Source organism: Dryobates pubescens, chromosome 12 (genome assembly GCF_014839835.1).
Source record: "Dryobates pubescens isolate bDryPub1 chromosome 12, bDryPub1.pri, whole genome shotgun sequence".
Taxonomy (NCBI): domain Eukaryota; kingdom Metazoa; phylum Chordata; class Aves; order Piciformes; family Picidae; genus Dryobates; species Dryobates pubescens.
Genome location: NC_071623.1, coordinates 17,399,946 through 17,417,838, shown reverse-complemented (window position 1 = coordinate 17,417,838; position 17,893 = coordinate 17,399,946). Strand labels below are relative to the sequence as shown.

Genomic DNA, 17,893 nt, shown 5'->3' with positions numbered 1-17,893 from the left:
CTCAGCTGCAGTAAAAGCTGTGTTGGAAGAGGTGTGCAATCAGTCATGTTCAGCCTTTACTTCCATCTGGAGTCACTATCTGCCTTTTCTAACAATGCCTACCTTGGGAAAAGTAAGAAGTGTTGTTTCCTAACCTTGTTACTGGTGGCAGGTGACAAGGTTCTCGATGCTGAACTGCAAAGCCAGCACTGCTGAAACTGCTGGCTGCCTGAAGATGCCTGGGCTTCATGGCTCCTGTGGTTCTTCCACACTGAGCAGGAATACATGGTGGCTTTTGCAAGGCCATGTCACATCTCTGTTTACAGTGAGTGCTCTTTGTTGCTCAGCCCAGCCCTCGGGTTCACTGCAGTTTTCTGCAAATCACATAGGTGGGAGGTGAAAGTGCCAAGACTGTTGGCTCTGTGGTGTGATGGTTGTAGGGGTCACCTCAACGGTGGGGAGGGGACAGGGAGCTTGCCAGGAATAGATCGGGTGCCTGAGGGTAGTTCTTCACCATTAAAGGTGTCCTTCTCCCCTGCTCCTCTGCTTCCCCGTCCCCACACAGCCAGTACAGCACTGGGGTCACAAGGTATCCTGGCTTCCCCAGATCCACACAAAACACATCCCCTTTTGTTCCCAGCACATCCCTTTCCTCTGCTCTTGAACTGCCCCAAACCAGTGCAGCCTTGCTAATCCCAGAAAGCCCTCCAGCCATGGGAAAAGATTGAGGGTGCCAGGCCACCTCCCACCCTGCAGCCACTAGCCCCTGGCTCTCCTTGAGGTGGCCATGCTGAGGGAGACAATATGGTCATGCAGATGCTCTTATCTGCCATGCCCAGCTTCGGAGTGCAGTGGTTTTTTGGACATAGAGAGCTCTCATGTCTCTGGTTGTTGCATACAGGAGCCCTGGGCAGCGTTAGCCTTCATGGAGACCCTTGTTTAGGCTTGAAAGGCATATTTTTCTACTTCCTCCAAACTTTTTCTAATTCTTCTCCTGAATCTCATCCACTCACTGTTTTGTGGTGGGTTTGGGTTTTTTGGGGTTGGTTGGTTTGGGGGTTTTGTTTTGTTTTTGCAGTTGAACATCAAACAGAGCAGTGAAGAGGAATATGAGAGCAATCCAGGGGCATGTTTAACCTTTTCAGGTATAGTGGGGTCAGGGTAGCTGGGGAGAGGCTTGTCTGGCCTGAGTAACACCAGCTAATGCACAAGGAAAGCGTTACTGATGTGCTCAGCAGGAGGTTCCAGAAGTTTATTGGTAGAATGTAGCTCATTCAGCCCCTTGAAAGAACAGAATTAACACTTGCTAGTGTGGTTTTATTATAGACTTGCTACATATATGTGTGTGTGTGTGTGCACATACATCCATATACATCAAAGCATGCAGAAGGTGCAGTTCTGCTGTATCCTGTGCCTGTCTCCAGCAATGGTAAGGGGAGAGTGGAAATGAGGGGGACATAGGCACTACTGTGCAGTTTGGGGTATTCCTGCTGATACAAGACACAATGAGGACTGGCATAGGGTCAGCCCTGGGTAACTGCTTCTTTGAGATGTCCATGAGCTACTGATCCTTGACTGCCAACCCCCTCTACATGGTCTTCATGGCTTTGCTCTGGAGAATGGAGGCACAAGGTGGGGGGTTCCTTCCTCCCAAGAACACAGCCATGGGCTAACCTACCTACTCCTCACACCTCAAAAAAGGCTTGGAGAGGAGGATGCCAGCCAACCATCTGATTTTTGTCCCACCACTTTGGACTTGATGAAATCACAGGAAGCACAGGCCTGGCTCCCAGGAGGGAGTTTATCCAGCGAGCTGCAAGCACAGGCTATATAAACAGACACAAAAGCCCAGTCCTTTTACAAATAAATAACTTCATTGTTTCAGTTACCTGTTAGCAGCTACCTACCCTCTCACTGCCCACCGATGTGGAACAAACCTCACAACAAAGAAAGTTCTATAGATGCTTTGCCCCGGCCTATACATGACATGCAAAGTGGCACCTCTCCAGCACCCTGTGCCACAGCCACGCTCATTGCCAAGTCCTTTAGGAGAGTTTGAAACATTTAACGCTTTTCAGCGAGGGTGCCCCACGGCACAGAAAGCCTTCTGCTGCCAGAGAGGCTCCCCTGTCCTCCTGCCCTTGGCCAGCAGACAGGAGAGGTTCACTCCTTGCTCTCCCCGCCACTGCATTGCAGCTGGCCCCCCTCGGGAGGGCAGGTGCAGACCCGGGTGCCCTGGGCAATGACGGTGCCAGCAGGCACTGCCATCTCCTCCTCATTGTAGCAGACGCAGCGGGGGCAGCCGTCAGCCACGGGGCTGCCCACGGCCTGGCAGGTGGGGGGCAGGCGGGGGCAGAGCGAGGCACAGGTGATGTCCCCACTGGGGCCGCAGGTGCACAGCTTGCGGGCAAAGTCAATGTAGAAGGAGCGGCCGGCAGGGACGTGACCACTGGTGAAGCCTTGCATCTTGCAGTCGTCCTCCAGGTGCGGGGGGCAGGCACAGGCTGGGGGGCACTGGGAGCAGCAGCTGCTGTCAGCAGGGGTGGGTGACTCCTCCACCTCCCTTTCAGAGCATGAGGTGCAGGTACTGGGGTCACAGGTGGGTTTTGGGGCAGCGCTGCAGAGCAGGAGGCAGGTGAGCAACCAGCAAAGAGCACCAGCAAAAGCCATGCTCCTGGGGAGAGAAAGGGGGAGATAGGCAGAGGCATCATGCTGGGCATGGCACACCAAACCCACAGTCTGGACCCTCTCAAGGTTTGAGGAGAGCGGAACATAGCCACCTCTCCCTGCCATGCCCATTAGCCATAGCTCTGGTCATCTGCAGCTTGCTGGGACTAGATTGGTTTGCTCTAAGACAACACCTTGTGCCCAGAAGTCCATCCTGGCTTGACCCAGGTGACCTCCAGGCACCAGGTGTTCAGGTGGCTGCAACACGGGCACCGGCTTATCAGAGCGCACAGTGCAGCATGCACTGAGGTTTGACATGGTTGCCCTGGCCAGCAAATGGCTCTTGTTAACCCCTGTATTGATGCTAGTAGTTTACATTTCAGTGAATATTATTGCTGGGAGGCATTCAGGCATGGACACATGAAAGGCTCAGAAAAGCACTGTATGCTTTGGTGGCTCATCCTGTGGCTACTACTGCAGTTGGCACCCTCCTTCTCCTTGGACTTAGGTCAGTGCTTGCTCCCGGCCTCTCTTGGTGTGCCACTCACCACCTGGCAGCTCACTGCCTACCTTTTCCAGCCACCTTGCTCCCTCACAGGGAGACAAGGGCATCACCTCACCCTTGCTTCCATTTGTAAAACGTTGGTTTTGCAGGCAGATGGTTCAGATCTTGCACACTCCTGCCTGACTCTGCTCTTCTCTGGCTTCATTTTTCCAGCCAGTCTTGTTTTAAAGTGGAGAGCTTGCTCACCAGCATGAAATGCCCTCCCTGTGCCTGCTGCCTTCTCCTCCACTTACACCTCCTAGGATGCACAGCACTGCCTGGCAGCTCATGCTGGTTCTCTTCTCCAATATAAGGCTCTTTACTACCAGCTTTTCAAGACCAACCATTTCCTTAGGTGTTGCCAGCCGTTTTGGAAGCCTTTTCCCTGTCTGCATTCTGCTGCATTAAATACACTTTCTTCCCTCCTGCACTGAGTCCTAGCAGGCTGGGTGTCTTTCTCTAGTTGCCCCAGTGCTGCTTTTGATTACAGTTATGTCATTACCTTCATGCTGTGCATTTGATAACCCAAATTTCCTACTCTTGCAGACCTGCAAACTCTTCCAGTTACTTCTTAACGTTTCCTTAGGCAAAAATATTTCCAAATTGCAAACTATAAAGAAAACCAAAACCAACCAAAGAACAAATTGAAAGCATGGATGCCATCTGCCTTCATTTGGAAAGAAAAACCCAGTGGAAGCCTCCTCCCTGGAGGTTTTTAAGGCCAGGCTGGATGTGGCCCTGAGCAAGCTGATCTAGTGTGAGGTATCCCTGCCCATGGCAGAGGGGTTTGGAACTAGATCCCTTCCAACCCTAACAATTCTATGACTTCAGAGCTTTCCTGTTTTGAAAGCAAACTCTTGCTTGTGTTAGTTACTGGTAATTGCTTCATCTTAGCTGTAAGTGACTGTCGTGCCCCTTTGTTTCATTCACACATTTAACCTGCCAGGTACTTTATCACCCCTCCCAGCAGGGTGTTGACTGTGCTGATCGGCATGGGGCCCAGACCAATGCCTTGTGTTAAGGCTGCTGCTCAACAAGGATCTCCCTTTTGCAGCCCCATGCCCAGGGCTCTCTCCCAGCTGCTTTCCTCTTCAGTCACCCAATTCCTCTGGGCTTCACAAACAGGCAGAGCAGAGCACTGCTGTCAAACGCTGTTAAGTCAAAGGTTTTGCACACTCAAGTCTCTGTCTAGCCCCAGCAGTACCATCCACCACCAAAAGCTTTTCCCCACCCCAGACAATGAAACTGAACTCTTTCAAGAGATGGCTCCCAGCAAACCCACAATATTGAGCTTGTCACTGGGCAGCTGCAGCAGGAGCAGCCTCCTGCTCACGCCAGGCCACTTCTCCTGGTGAAAATGCTCCTCCTCCTCCTCAGTTTTGGAAAACCAAGCTGCAGGCTGGCCAAGGTGCTACCCTCCTGTCCCATCCCATGTCCCCGTGGGTGCTGGTTACCTGCAGGGTGGCTGGGCAGGCAGGATGGGTCCTGAGGTGCAGCGCAGGACCTTGTGCAGCGTCTCCAGTCTTCGCCCCACAGTCTGCCCAGGGCCTCTATTTAAGTGCTGCCGGTGGTGGTTCCATGACGAAACACTGGTGGGGGGAGGCGGGGAAGAGTCCATAATGTGAAAGGTGGCTGGGCAGGGCCAGCAAGATGCTTATCTTCTTAGTGGTGTTGGTTTAGTGCATCTGACTGCAGACTAATCCAACATCTCCCAGCCGTCTGCACGTCTGCTCTCTCTCCTCTCTTCGCAGGCTTCAGTCAGGGGTTTTTGAAGTGTCAGCTTTCCCCTGTGCTTTACAGGCTAACAGAGGCATGGATGACAATGGCCAGAAGAAAAGCAGAATGATTTTAGTGAGCTTTAGTGAGGTAGCATGGGTGGAGGGCAGCCAGCTCTGGAGTCATGCACCCCACAATGGAGGTCCTTCTTGGGACATACCAGAGAATCATAGAATTGTTAGGGTTGGAAGGGACCTCAAGGATCATCTAGTTCCAATGCCCCTGCCATGGGCAGGGACACCTCACACTAGAGCAGGCTGCTCAGAGCCACATCCAGCCTGACCTCAAAAACCTCCAGGGATGAGGCTTCTACCACCTCCCTGGGCAAACTGTTCCAGTGTCTCACCACCCTCATGGGGAAGAACTTCTTCTTAACATCCAACCTGAATCTACCCATTTCTAGTTTTGTTCCATTCCCCTAGTCCTGTCCCTACCTGACACCCTAAAAAGTCCCTCCCCAGCTTTCTTGTAGGCCCCCTTCAGATACTGGAAGGCCACAATAAGGTCTCCTCAGAGCCTTCTCTTCTCCAGACTGAACAGCCCCAGCTCCCTCATTATGTTCTCACAGGAGAGGTGCTCCAGCCCTCTGATCATCCTTGTGGCCCTTCTCTGGACACGCTCCAGCACATCCAGATCCTTTCTGTAATAGGGGCTCCAGAAACATTTTCATGTTTCCAGTTACCTTGGAAAATGTTGAACACAGTACTCCAGGTGGGGTCTCACCAGAGAGGAGTAGAAGGGGAGAATCACCTCCCTTAACCTGCTGGCTATGCTTCTCTTGATACAGCCCAGGATGTGATTGGCTTTCTGGGCTGCAAGTGCACACTGCTGGCTCATGCTGAGCTTCTCATCCACCAGTATCCCCAAGTCCTTTTCTTCAGGGCTGATTTATTAATGAACTTGTTAGCCTGGTCTATTAATAAGCTCACTAGAAATGTGCCCCCCAGCCTTGCAGAGCAGTGGGATGAAGAGCTGGAAAGTCTTACAGGAGTAGGGACTGTGGAGAGCAGCAAGGGGCTTGTCAGCACAGCTCACACACACATGCCCCCCATAGAGCAAAAAGTATTGGCAGAAGACCATGGACCTTCTGCCAGGGTCTGTCTCCTGCACCAGAGCTGGGTGCTGTGCCCAGGGCAGGAGGACAGGATGCTGCCTGGCCCTCACCTTCTTTCAGCTGCTATCTCAGGCATTATTAGTTGCCGCATTCATAGCTGACACACAGAAATCGTTGTAAGTATTCAAGGTTACTCTTCAGCAACCCCCTCACCCTCTGCCAAAGCACAGCCTGACTGCAGCTAGCAACCACCCCCTGCAGTGCTGGGACTGCGAGACTGAGAGGAGCTTCAGGGCAGCAGAAGTCTGGGCAGTCATTCCCTGCTGTCAGGTGGTCACCTGGCTGTTTTTTCCCACGGCTGCCACATTTTCCCTGTGCAGGGGAGTGCACGGCCCCTGCACCCCAGGCAGCAGCCTGCTCTGCGGGGTTCCCCTTCAAATGCAGCAAATACTGGAGTTGTTTCTGTTCAAACTCAAAGCAAGAGGACGTCTTTTGCAAAAAAACGTTTCAGAGAGGACAAGCCATGCCTCCACGGCCTTGGCCACTGCTAGAAAGCTGTCTTAAGCTCCAGTCTGCGTGCACATGCAGCAGCAGCCTGGAGCTAACATTCCTGATGCAAAGCTCTTCGGTGCAACTCCTAAACATCCTAAAGCTTCTCTAATCCTCTGGGAGAGACCTGCCCAGCACACAGCATCCCATTTCCATGTGCACTTAGAGAGGCTCCCTCTGGGGCAGGGTGGTAGTAATCTCCAGATGCAGGCAAATCACCACATAGCTCTGGAGCTGTCAGAGGAGCTGTATCATGCTTGACCTTAAGACCCATGAGCTGCCTTTGGAGAAGAGCCTTCCCACTGAGGTGCTTGCATAAGGAGTGGGGGATCTGGGGGCTAGAAGGGAGGATCCCAACTCCCAGTGAAGGGCAGCTCCCTGCAAAGAGAGTGTCCCTGACTGTCAGGTGAAGGCAGAGCCCCACTCCTTCTCTTGCAGCCAGGTCTTCTGCACAGGGAGGCATAATGCATTTGGGGGTGTCCAGGAAGGGTCTGGCATATCCCAGGCTTCAACGTGGTCCAGAGTCAGCGTCAGTTCTGAGCTTCACGGAGTTATGGGACACTCCCAACTTGTTCACTTGAATCTGGAATACACACATGGGCTAATACCCTTCAGTCTGCGACAGATCTACTAATAAATACACTACACTGAGGTTGAGCTAATCAGTTTTTACTTTTTCTGGATAAATATGGTTATTACTTAAGCAAAAATTCACAGAAGTTCTAATATAGCTTGTGGCACTCGGGAAGCAAAAGACAGCAGGGCTGCTCCTCCCATATATAAATAATTCAGCAACCTATACTTTAATGAAAGTCTCATACAAACTGGATCAGAGTGATTGCTGATTTTAGCAGCAAGCCAAAATCAAAATTGGTTCTTGTTCCCTTGGAGCAGCTCCTGAGACTTACAGAAGGGTTGCAAAGCTCACTGCATCTTTTGAGAGCAGCTGCCCCGAGACAAGTTTGAAGGCACTTCACAGCTTGATCCTTCAGCTCTCCTTTCACAAGTACTTTCATTTACAGTTTTCACAGCCATGGTAAATGGCTCTTCTGACCTTCATTATTAGTTCCTGGAACACAATAGTCTGACACCAAAATTAAGATCAACCTCTCCTTCCCCTCTACCCCTCATTAATGAGCTCTCAGGACACATATTCGTGAGATGATCGTTACAGTACACAGGGCTGATGCCATGTCGCCTCTCCCAGTTACTGTATCATGAGAATGAGTCTTCTTGAACAGGTTCAGTTCACTGCCTTCTCCCTCAGAACCATGTGTGAGACACCCAGTGCTGCCAGCTCCCCCAGATGTGGGGAAGGTACTTTCCAAAGCCTAGTTGTCATGATAGGAGCAATCATTTCCCATCAGCCCAATAACTCATCCCACTTGCCTGTCACCATCCTCAGCTGTTCCTTCCTATTCCTCCCATCCATGCCTGCCTAGCTCCCCAGCTTTTGTGTGCCAGGGTGCCATGTCCCATCCACCCTCCTCCTCATGAATCCTTTGGGGCCTTGCCTCTTACACTCCTCCCTGGGGTGGAAGAGGCTGCCTTCTTGGCCCCCAAATGGAACTGAGGGTGAGAAGGAGGGTCTCCTGGGGGCTGTCTGCAACCCTCCCTTTGAGGAGTGGAAAGGAGCAGGAGGGTGCAGCTGTGATGTGTCTTGCCCCCAGCCCTCAAGAAGGCTGGAACTCCTCATGGCAGAGAGAGGCTCCAGCCCTGGTGGGACCAGGACAAGTCACAGCACATTGGCAAACACATCAATCCCCCTCCATCTGCTAAAATCTGGGCAGCAAAAAACGTCTCCTTCCTTTGTGTTACCTCTCCAGCTCTGGGAAGCTTGATGTAACTACACATGGCTATTAAATGCAATTTCTTTAGTTATTATCTCTTCAGTGTTGGTCTGGGTGGCATTTAGTGCACAAATGGTTATTACATTACAATTTTCACATAGTCATTTTGAGAAACTCTCAGCTGGGTTAGTCCTAGAAAGACTCTTGGCCAGGTGGTTCAGGCGTGGGGGTTGCAGCTGGCCCTGCTGGGGGAGCAGAGGTGGATGCAGCCAAGCTGCTGCGCTCCCTCTTGTCATCTCTACTGACAAAGGTGAGGAGGTCCATTGCTGTCACCACACCAACCACCACCTCCTTCCTGAGGGAACTGCCATTTCCATTGACTGTAAACACAGAAAATGCCAATTTAGTGGGGGAAAGAAAGAGAAAATAACACTGAGCACCCCCACCCAGCTGTGTAGAGGCTGCTGGTTGTTTATTAAGAGAAAACCTCAGTGGGCACAGCAGCTGTCTCTGCTCTGCCTCAACACCCACTGGTGCAGCTCCAGTCAGGTTACTGGGCTCACGTCAGCGAGGGTTTAGCTGCAAATAATGCACTCTTTACCAGAGCAGAAAACTTCATTTCCCAGTTGTTTTTACCCAGCCTCTGTTCCAGACCTGCTTCTATCACCACAAAACTTTTCACGCCAAGCTAATGAGGCTCTCCAAGAGCGGCAGTGAGACACTTTCCCCTCTGTTCTCGTAATGTCCTGCAGCACACTTAACAAAACAGCATTGCAACAATCACTTTAACTACCTGAGAAACCCTTTTCTTAAATAAAAATAAAGTTAGCCACCAGAGCCTGAACACGAGATGAAATGCAAGCTCTGAAGATGTGTCAAGAAAGTAATAAGCAAGGAGGTCACTGTGACAACATTAAACCAGCAGCTCTGGAAAAGGAAACAGGAGGTTGTTTGAAAACCAGAGCAGGAGGCACTGTATACAGCTGGCTGATACTTTTTGAGGGGGTGGCATTTAATTTGCTGATACCACTTGATTTATAACAAAATGTGGTACAAAAGGGATTTTCATTATTTTAGTATCATAGTAGTATCAGTCAGGGTTGGAAGGGACCACAAGGATCATCTAGTTCCAAGCCCCCTGCCATGGGCAGGGTCACCCCACACTAGATCAGGCTGGCCACAGCCTCATCCAGCCTGGGCTTAAACACCTCCAGGGACGGTGCCCCAACACCTCCCTGGACAACCCATTCCAGGGCTTCACCACTCTCATGGTGAAGAACTTCCTCCTCAAATCCAGCCTGAATCTCCCCACCTCCAGCTTCATTCCATTCCCCCTAGTCCTATCACTACCTGAGATCCTGAAAGTTTGTGACAGAACAAGAGGACACAGTCTCAAACTGTGCCAGGGGAGGTTTAGGCTGGATGTTAGGAGGAAGTTCTTCACAGAAAGAGTGATTGGCCATTGGAATGGGCTGCCCAGGGAGGTGGTGGAGTCACCATCACTTTTCTCATCTTGCTAATGTTTTAAACAAAGCAACTCCCTCAAGGTAAGGCCGAATCTGTACTCCTGGAAGTTTTGTGGTATAATTGCACTGGAAAGGTGTGTTAGGTCAGATTTGCAGAACAACACCTGCCACCATACCTGGGTTTGGTCAGGGCAGCAATGAGGTGTGATCCCTGCTGCCATCAATGTGTCAGCAATACTTGTGCTGGTGTGGTCCTATTTGCTTCGTCAAGGAGGGGGTGGCTGTACAGTGCCTTGAGAGTAAATCAAAGCTGCTGGTACAGGTGCTTTGTTAGACTGGTGTAATAGTGCTCCTGAACTGGCAGACTACCTCTATACTCAGCCAGGGACCAGATAAGGCTCATACATAGAGGCCCCAGGCTGCACAGAGCAGTGTGCATTGTACTTCCTGACTCATGTACCCCTGCCACAGGGTTTCCTTGCTGTCCAACACATCTGTTTTCAGCTTTCTTGACTTATCCTGGACCTCCAGGGAAGGTATCTGATAGCATCCAGCAAGCTCCCTTAGCATATCAATTTACCCAGACCCATAGGGGCACACACCAGTAAGGACAGCTCGTGGCTGCATCTCCAGAGGTGGCAAGTGGCAACAGATGGCACAGCCTTGGGCCATGCACGAAAGATGGTCTCTAAGCAGTGGGATGAGGCTGTGTAGTTTGTTCCCTTACAATTACACATCTGAATTCCACCTAAGCTTTATCTCATGTGTCCAAATGCTCCTTTGCACCTTTCCCTTGGGATATTAAGTCTATAGAGATTCTTAACTCTGCTGCCCAAAACCAGCCAGGCAGTGATTTGAATTCAAGATCAAGAGACTAAACAAGTACTGGAGGCCTGAACCCACAGCTGTGCAGCAGAGGCACTGCACCTCAAGCTGCTACCTACAGTCCACCTTGTCTATCAGAGGGGACCAAACAAAATCCCATAATGAGTATCTTTTCATCCTCAAAAATGCATTTCCAGGGAAACCATGAGATGAAGGGAGGGCATGGAGTTGATAGAAGCTTCACTGTCACACCTGCGTGGGGAAATAACACAGCTCCCATGGCCAGGATCTTGGAAGTGCTCCTGTAGGACACACACTCAGAAGTGTGCTAGTTCCAGACTCCTGTGGTTAAGGCTTCCCACTTCTCCCCTCATCCCTGTGGTGTCAGAAAAGGAAATGGGTGAATAGTTGGCCGTCTCAGAGCTTTGCAGAGCCACGGGGCAGAAATCCTTCCTGCAAAGGCTCAGGGGCCACATGTGGATCAGCTGTGCTGATACCTGCCAAGCTACCTGAAAAGTTTAAGAATTTCCCTTTCCTGTCTCAGGCATTCATGCCAAGGCCATACAGTGCTTCTGCAGATACCCACACTGTGTTTGCTCCTGAACAACAACAGCGAAATGATCATCCTCCAGGATGCAGGAAAGCTTCCCAAGGCTGTTCTCCAGGCCAATCTAAACAGCACAAAGAGACTCATTATTATGTTTCACTTTATACCTAAAGGACAGTGGTGTGGAGCCTGACTCCTGGCTTTGACTAGCCATGAGTGGGCAGGATGGCACCCTGCTGGCCTGAGCTTAGGTGTGCCTCAGCCACCTGCACTGTTCTGGGAACACTGAAGGGGATGCAGGCAACCTGCAGACCTGGCTTGGCTGTGATATCTCCCCCCAGCCCAAAGGGTTTCTGTGGACTCCAGCTGTGCTAACACCATCCATTTACTTCATCTCTGGACCACTGGTGGCCGTATAACCCAGGCATCCCTCCCCTGCCCATCCACAGGACCTGCCCTGTGTCTCAGCAGCCTCTGCCTGTACCCCAGCCCTGCGCCTGTACCCCAGCCCTGCTGAGCCCTGGCAACAGTTCAGAAGATGCCAACCTCCCAGCTGGATAAAATCTTCTGACAATGTAAGATTAGGGTTGGACTTTCACAGACTTTGCTCCCTGGTGTGAAAGCTCCCACGTCTGAACCCTACAGGCTCAGTATCTTTTCTGCAGGTGCTGGCTCTCACTCTCACCTCCTTGTTGTCTCCATAACTCTCCCCGCCTCTCCCTGTCTTTTTACTGACCTCTTCTTCCAGCTCCTCTCACACCTTAGGGTGGTGGTGCACCTCTCCCTGTCCCTGGATACCACTTGACACCAGCCACAGCCTTAGTGTTACCTTTGAGTACTGGTTGTAGATGACCTTCGTAACAGGGTCTGAGAACTGTGCGTTTCCAGCCAGAACTGAAGTGAGGGTATTGCTGAGGGTCACCATACCCAGAATAACTCTGTAAGAGAGCAGAGTGTTTTCCACAAGGCCAGACTTGAGGCAGGACACATATTTTTTATGTAGGGACAGAACTGCTCCTCTTTAGGTCAGTGACTAAATTGCTGCTGCTTTTAGTAGAAGGCAACAGGTTTCTCCTCATCTGAGAAGGGCAAGAAGATCCTTTCCCTCACCAAGCTGTTGGTTTAGCAGTAGTTAAAGTCTGCTATTGCAGTCCAGGGCTTGGCAGTGGGGAGAAGGAAAACTTGTGGACCTCCTATTGCTTATTTAGGTGGGTTTCCCATCCAGCCCTCACCTCTCCTCTGGCCTCCCCTTGTCTGTGCATTGGTCCAACCTCTGCTGGGTCTGAAGGGCTTTGACTTGAGCCACCTTATTTACAGGGAGTTTTCTTGATGAATCCTCACAAGGAAGTAGATTGATATTTGCATCACAGAATGTGCATCACAGAAGCCAATGTAAGAGCCCCATCACTGCAGGAGTAAGTGGGACTTTCTCTTTAGCTTCATCATGGCTGCTGTTCCTATGAGAATAGCCATCTCTGTAACGAGTCCAAATAGTTACCCTGATTCAGAAACTACAGGAGCTTGGTCATATCCCTTCTCCTGAAGGATCTCAATTGCCTTCTGACAGCTGACTTCTGGAAGGAGAATGAAAGGGGCTGAGAGATTCAGTTTCTGCACCTTGATGTTCCACCACCTGTTGAAAGACAAATGGCAGGAGCACACAGTTACTCTCTGCTGTGTGGCTGTGGGCTTTGCTCAGGGAGGCAAGACCAGCAGAAGTCAGACCAACCACTCAGAGATATTCTGCTTGTCTGCAAAGCTTGCCACACTCCTAGCCCCAAAGCAGTAATGCCACAAGCCCACCATGACCAGGTCTTGTTGAAGCCAAGGTTTCCCTATGCCCAGCATTCATACAGCTCCAGAAGAAAGGCTGAAGCCAGTTGGTTGGTAAGGTGCTGAGCTGTCCTGAACCCAAAGAAGCCACTGAGGGCTTCGCTTCAAGCTCTTGAGTGGGGAAGCCTAACAGTTTTACTTCTTTGGTTTGCATCCTTGGTCCTCCAAAGGCAGCACTGCAGAGCTGCTTGTGTGATTTATGAGGGACAAGCTATGATTGTGGGTGGCAACAGGCAGCTCCCAACTCATCTCAGCCCTTTGTCCTTGCAGAAAGGGCAGGGCAATGCTAGAGGCTGGAAGAGCCAAAAGCAGTTCTAACCAGTCATGAGAGCCCTTGGAAATGTATTCAGTCTTTAGGAAACAGCTTGCAATAACCTTTGGTTGCAGCAATCCAGAGGAGCAGGTGACATCAACAATACCTGCTGGCTTTAAAGTGACAATACACACTTTCTAAAGATCCAGCATTTGCTCAGCCACATGTCCACTGGCATCAGAGGTCTCCCTGGGATTCCCTGCCTGAAGGGGACTCTTTCCCCATGGTGCACAACAGACAGCTGAATCGGTCATCTTTCTGACCCGCAGCCCTGGAATGTGAAAAGCTCCTATTCCGTGCCTGAAAAGACCACCAGAGCTGATTGAAAGGGTGCATTCTACAGGAGGGACTCATCACCCCACTGCCCCAATGTTTGTTTGAACATGAGTTGTGGAGCAGAGGAATTTTTGGCTGGAGCTAGATGTCCACCTCTGATGTTCTGCTTGGCAAGGTTAAGGTGGCCTGGGCAGCGACTGGCAGGTGGGAGCGGATTGGCAACTTCAGGACAGAAATGTCTCCTTTACAGACATTGACTTGAGACCTGGGATATTTAACCACTCCAAAGAGAGGAGCTGACATTATGGACTCCCAAAAGGGATCAGGCTCTTTAATAAATACTAAAAGAGAAGACTTTCCTTTGAAGATAGTAATTTCCAGACTGGGAAAGCTGACTCCCTTAGCACAGTTTATACTGCTGGAAGTTGTCTTACCAAGGTTTGTGCTCCTGGATGTCATCTAGGAAATCATTTTTTATCATCCACTTGTCATTCACAAATTTGGACCTAGAAATCACCAAAAAAAGGAGTGAGTCTGTGAGCCTTCCAAGAGAACTCTTGCTTTGTTTCATGCACTAGACTGCAGTACTGCCCTGGGGCTCCCACAATTTTTGCAGCTGGCTGCTCTTAGTCCCTTCTAAGGACAACAGAAGCTGAGGGTGCTCAGTAAGTCTTAGAAGCATGCCAGCTATTTGCCTGCCTAACCTTAGGCATGCAAGTTCAAAAACTGTAGCTCAACTGATTCCTGCTCTGTGTAGCAATTCAGTGACAACAGAAAATAAACCTCAAGTGTCACAACACCCAGCCCTTGGTGTTTGCCATGGTGGGACACTATTTCTCCCCATTGCTTCTTTTGTTTACCCTGTGAGCTGCTTGAGAGAGACTCTCAGCTCTGGGCTCACTCCAGGTGACATGTTATGAGAGTTACTGGAATGGTTTGTAGATAGGCTGTAGATTTAGACTCAAAGTAAGGATGGCATTTCTTATAATGAGGGTGGTGAAACATTCTAACAGGTTGCCCAGAAACATGGTGGATGCCTTGTCCTTGGAAACATTCAAGCTCAGGCTGGACGGGGCTCTAAGCAACCTGATGTAGTTAAAGATGTCCCTGCTGACTGCCGGGGCACTGAACTAGATGGCCTTCAAACATCCCTTCCAACCCAAACCATTCTATGATTCTGTATTTTCCCAGCAGCCCACAGCACCTGGGCTCAGCAGTCACTGAAGGGTCAACCTGAAACACGTACAAAGAGTGAAGGAGAAGACTATAGAAGGTCCCACCCCAGCACTGGAAAGGAAGCAAGGAACTCACATGTAGTTTCTGACAGAGTCAGGCAGGATAACAACACAGCGCTGGCCCTCCTTCAGGTCCCGGGCAGCTCGCACAGCAGCAGACATGGCACTGCCTGAGCTGCCACCTGACAGGTGCCAAGAAGAGAAAGAGCAGCATGAGGGTTGCCCAGCCAGAGTGCAATACCAAAGTGCTGGTGCATGTGTGCCACCCAGCTAACAGCACAGGGGCACCCAGGCAAAGCAGTAGCAGAGGTGGCACCTTGTGCACCAGGGGAGCTCAAGACATTGGGGCTGGGAGGACATTTGGCCCCACTCCCTTATAGGCTTAAAGGTCAGGAAGAGGTAGGGACTGAAGGAACATATTCATATAGTGGCTCTTGGCAATGGGCTTTCCAGGCAGCACAAAAAACCACCTTATGAACTTCGTGAACCACTTCTTGTGGTGACTCTGTGGGCAGGGCCAAAGGCTGAAAGGTTCTACAGGGGGATATCCATGCCACTGCTGCCCATCCCAGACCCTTCCTTTGGGTGAGGAGAGGACCATGCCAAATCTAGAGCTTCTGGCTGACATACTTGGCAATCAAAGAACTGGCTTTAAACACATTGCAAAGACTGAAAAAAACCATAAACATTACATTCATGCTTGGAATACCAGGCCAGCGTGATGGGAAGATTGAAACGCTCCCCGTGTCTGCCTGCACACATGTGGTTGGCTGCACGTAGGGAAAGCAGGTCCCTGCTTTACAGAGGCAATCCTTCCACCAGTGCTGAAAGTCAAACACACTCCACTATCTGTGTGCCAGTTACACACTGCACTCAAGGCAGCACGTATTTTACAGCAGGTTGGTTATCACTGGGTCACGCTTTTCAAACAAATGAGGAAAGGCCCTGGAAAATGCAGTTCAGGGAACATGAAGGCTATTAACAAATTATAGTTGAGTTCAACAGGGTGGTTTCTATTGAAACACAGTGTCTCTGTGTCTGCCAGGTTAAATCAACATTCAAGTGTTTCATTACAAACGGCCTGAGCTTCTGCAAAACTCCCCGGGCGTGAGCACTCAGGACTCTTATCAGCTGTAACTACAAGTCTACATACTGTCTGGTCCTGGCTGCAAACCTCTAGCTATCTGCTGGGTGACAGGAAAGGCTGATACAACCCTGATGCTGTGTAGAAGCTCTTTGGGTAGAGGCAGGGTTTGTCTGAGGGCATCTGTTCACTTTGGAAAGCCCATGGGATTACTTACAGCTTGTTGGCACAGGGACAAATGCTCAGTAAGAACATCTCATGCTTTCTTTACTTTCAAACTTTCCTGGTCCAAACCTGGCACTTCTAGCGTGGCAACTGTTCAACAACAGAGAGCACAGCCTCACAGAGCTCTTAGCAGAGCAGCAGTTTTAGCCCACCTGTCCTGCCCCAAGTCCCACTAATCCTCTCGTCAGCACATGTAACCCTACACTGCACAGGATTAGGCCTGAAGATCCAGTTCCATGTGCAAAAGTGTCCCTTGCAAAAGCACCAATTATAGAATTGCTTCTATAATTATTGTGGCTGATGAGTCAGATCCCAGACCACAGTCTCACTGCCACACCTCTGAAGTCTGCAGAGACTTACAGACCAGCTCAGGGTTTCACAGGATCACAGGATGTTAGGGGTTGGAAGGGACCCTGAAAATCAGAGTCCAACCCCCCTGCCAGAGCAGGACCATAGAATCTAGCACAGGTCACACAGGAATGTATCCAGGTTGGTCTTGAAAGCCTCCAGAGAAGGAGACTCCACAACCTCTTTGGGGAGCCTGTCCCAATGCTCTGTGACCCTCACAGTGTTCTTCACTCCTCCTCATGTTGAGGTGGGGTTTGGCCATTCAGCCTTGTTGACCTAGCAGATAGGTGATATGTTGGACTTGATGATCTCAAAGGTCTTTTCCAACCTGGTCTGGTCTATTCCATTCCATTCCATTCCATTCCATTCCATTCCATTCCATTCCATTCCATTCCATTCCATTCCATTCCATTCCATTCCGATACAAAGTGCAGAGAGCTCCTACCCCAAAGCATTTTGGTCCTAAAAGCATGAGGCTGAGAAAGTTTGTTAGGAGAGGCAGCTGTTGTCATTGGTGCTTACCACACAGCAATCCTTCCTCTCTGATCAGCCTGCGAGACATGAGAAATGAATCTCTGTCGTTGCACTTGTACCACTGATCAATCACCTGAAGAGAAAGCAAGAAAGCTGGGTCTTCAAAATGGTATTTTGTGCTGTCCTGACCCTTTGACTTATGCTGTGATCCTGATGCCTACAACATCTGGCAGATTGCTGCTGCTTCCTGCACTTCAAAGCAAAGATATCTGCCAGGCCCCCTTGGTTGGGAGGGTGTGTCCTCTCTTGCTGTCACCCACTCCCGCTTTTCCTTGGAGGTCCAGAGTCAGGATGCAGAAGAGGGAGTGGTGTTCATGATGTTCTGACTAGGCTACAGTAATGGTCAAATTTTGGCAGGCAAAATCAGATCCAATTGGAAAAAGAGTTGTGGGTTGTTACAGGTCATGGCTCTAAAGCCATATGCCAACAGCAGAGACACACTGAACATCTGAAAAGAATCTGAGGTGTGAGGCTGTGGGAGATCTTTCTAAGGAAGGAGCCAGGGGAGCACAGCAACTTGAATTAGGGCATTAAACCTCTGTGCCTGGTGGCTACTGATACACAGAGAAGAAACCTTACGAGATGTGGTATGAGGTTCATGATCTGTCATTTTGCATGGCCCACAAAGGGTGCAGGTTTTCTGCTCTGTGTGTGGTGCCTGCAACAGTGAAGGCTCAGGAAACAGTAGCAGAATGAAGAGCGGCCAGGGCACTGATCTCTTACGATCACAGCAAAGAAAGTGAGCCCTGAATGTTGTTGAGGCTGAGTTGAGGAACTTGGTACTGTGGCAAATTCCTTGTTTGCCCCTGTATTTGCCTTCTCCTTGTAGGTCAGTTATAATCAGATTT

General features: G+C 50.3%; 2 protein-coding genes across 2 annotated transcripts in view; both read right to left on the bottom strand.

Moving 5' to 3' along the window:
- Positions 1-1,938: 1,938 nt before the first annotated feature.
- Positions 1,939-4,808, bottom strand: LOC128897614 (fibulin-2-like). Its single transcript, XM_054165745.1, has 2 exons — positions 4,645-4,808; positions 1,939-2,653 (listed from the first exon to the last, which is right to left on the bottom strand). The coding sequence occupies exons 1-2, from the start codon at positions 4,806-4,808 to the stop codon at positions 2,143-2,145; spliced, it is 675 nt and encodes a 224-aa protein (XP_054021720.1). The 3' UTR covers positions 1,939-2,142.
- Positions 4,809-8,416: 3,608 nt separating this feature from the next.
- The window catches only part of LOC104305034 (cystathionine beta-synthase), a 34,732-nt gene continuing 25,255 nt past the window's right edge, over positions 8,417-17,893 (bottom strand). The window contains exons 13-19 of the mRNA XM_054165744.1: positions 17,034-17,118; positions 14,931-15,036; positions 14,054-14,125; positions 12,696-12,830; positions 12,027-12,135; positions 11,237-11,321; positions 8,417-8,739 (exon numbers count right to left, since the gene is read on the bottom strand). Coding sequence (XP_054021719.1) covers positions 8,552-8,739; positions 11,237-11,321; positions 12,027-12,135; positions 12,696-12,830; positions 14,054-14,125; positions 14,931-15,036; positions 17,034-17,118 — 780 coding nt within the window. The 3' untranslated portion in view covers positions 8,417-8,551. The remainder of the gene's footprint in view (positions 8,740-11,236; positions 11,322-12,026; positions 12,136-12,695; positions 12,831-14,053; positions 14,126-14,930; positions 15,037-17,033; positions 17,119-17,893) is intronic.

What these genes read in the sequence shown, in the direction of transcription:
- LOC128897614 (XM_054165745.1), bottom strand. Translation starts at nt 4,808, where the DNA reads ATGGACTCTTCCCCGCCTCCCCCCACCAGTGTTTCGTCATGGAACCAC. An exon ending in CCTGCCCAGCCACCCTGCAG is followed by an intron (nt 2,654 to 4,644) that starts GTAACCAGCACC and finishes TTCTCTCCCCAG; the next exon opens with GAGCATGGCTTTTGCTGGTG.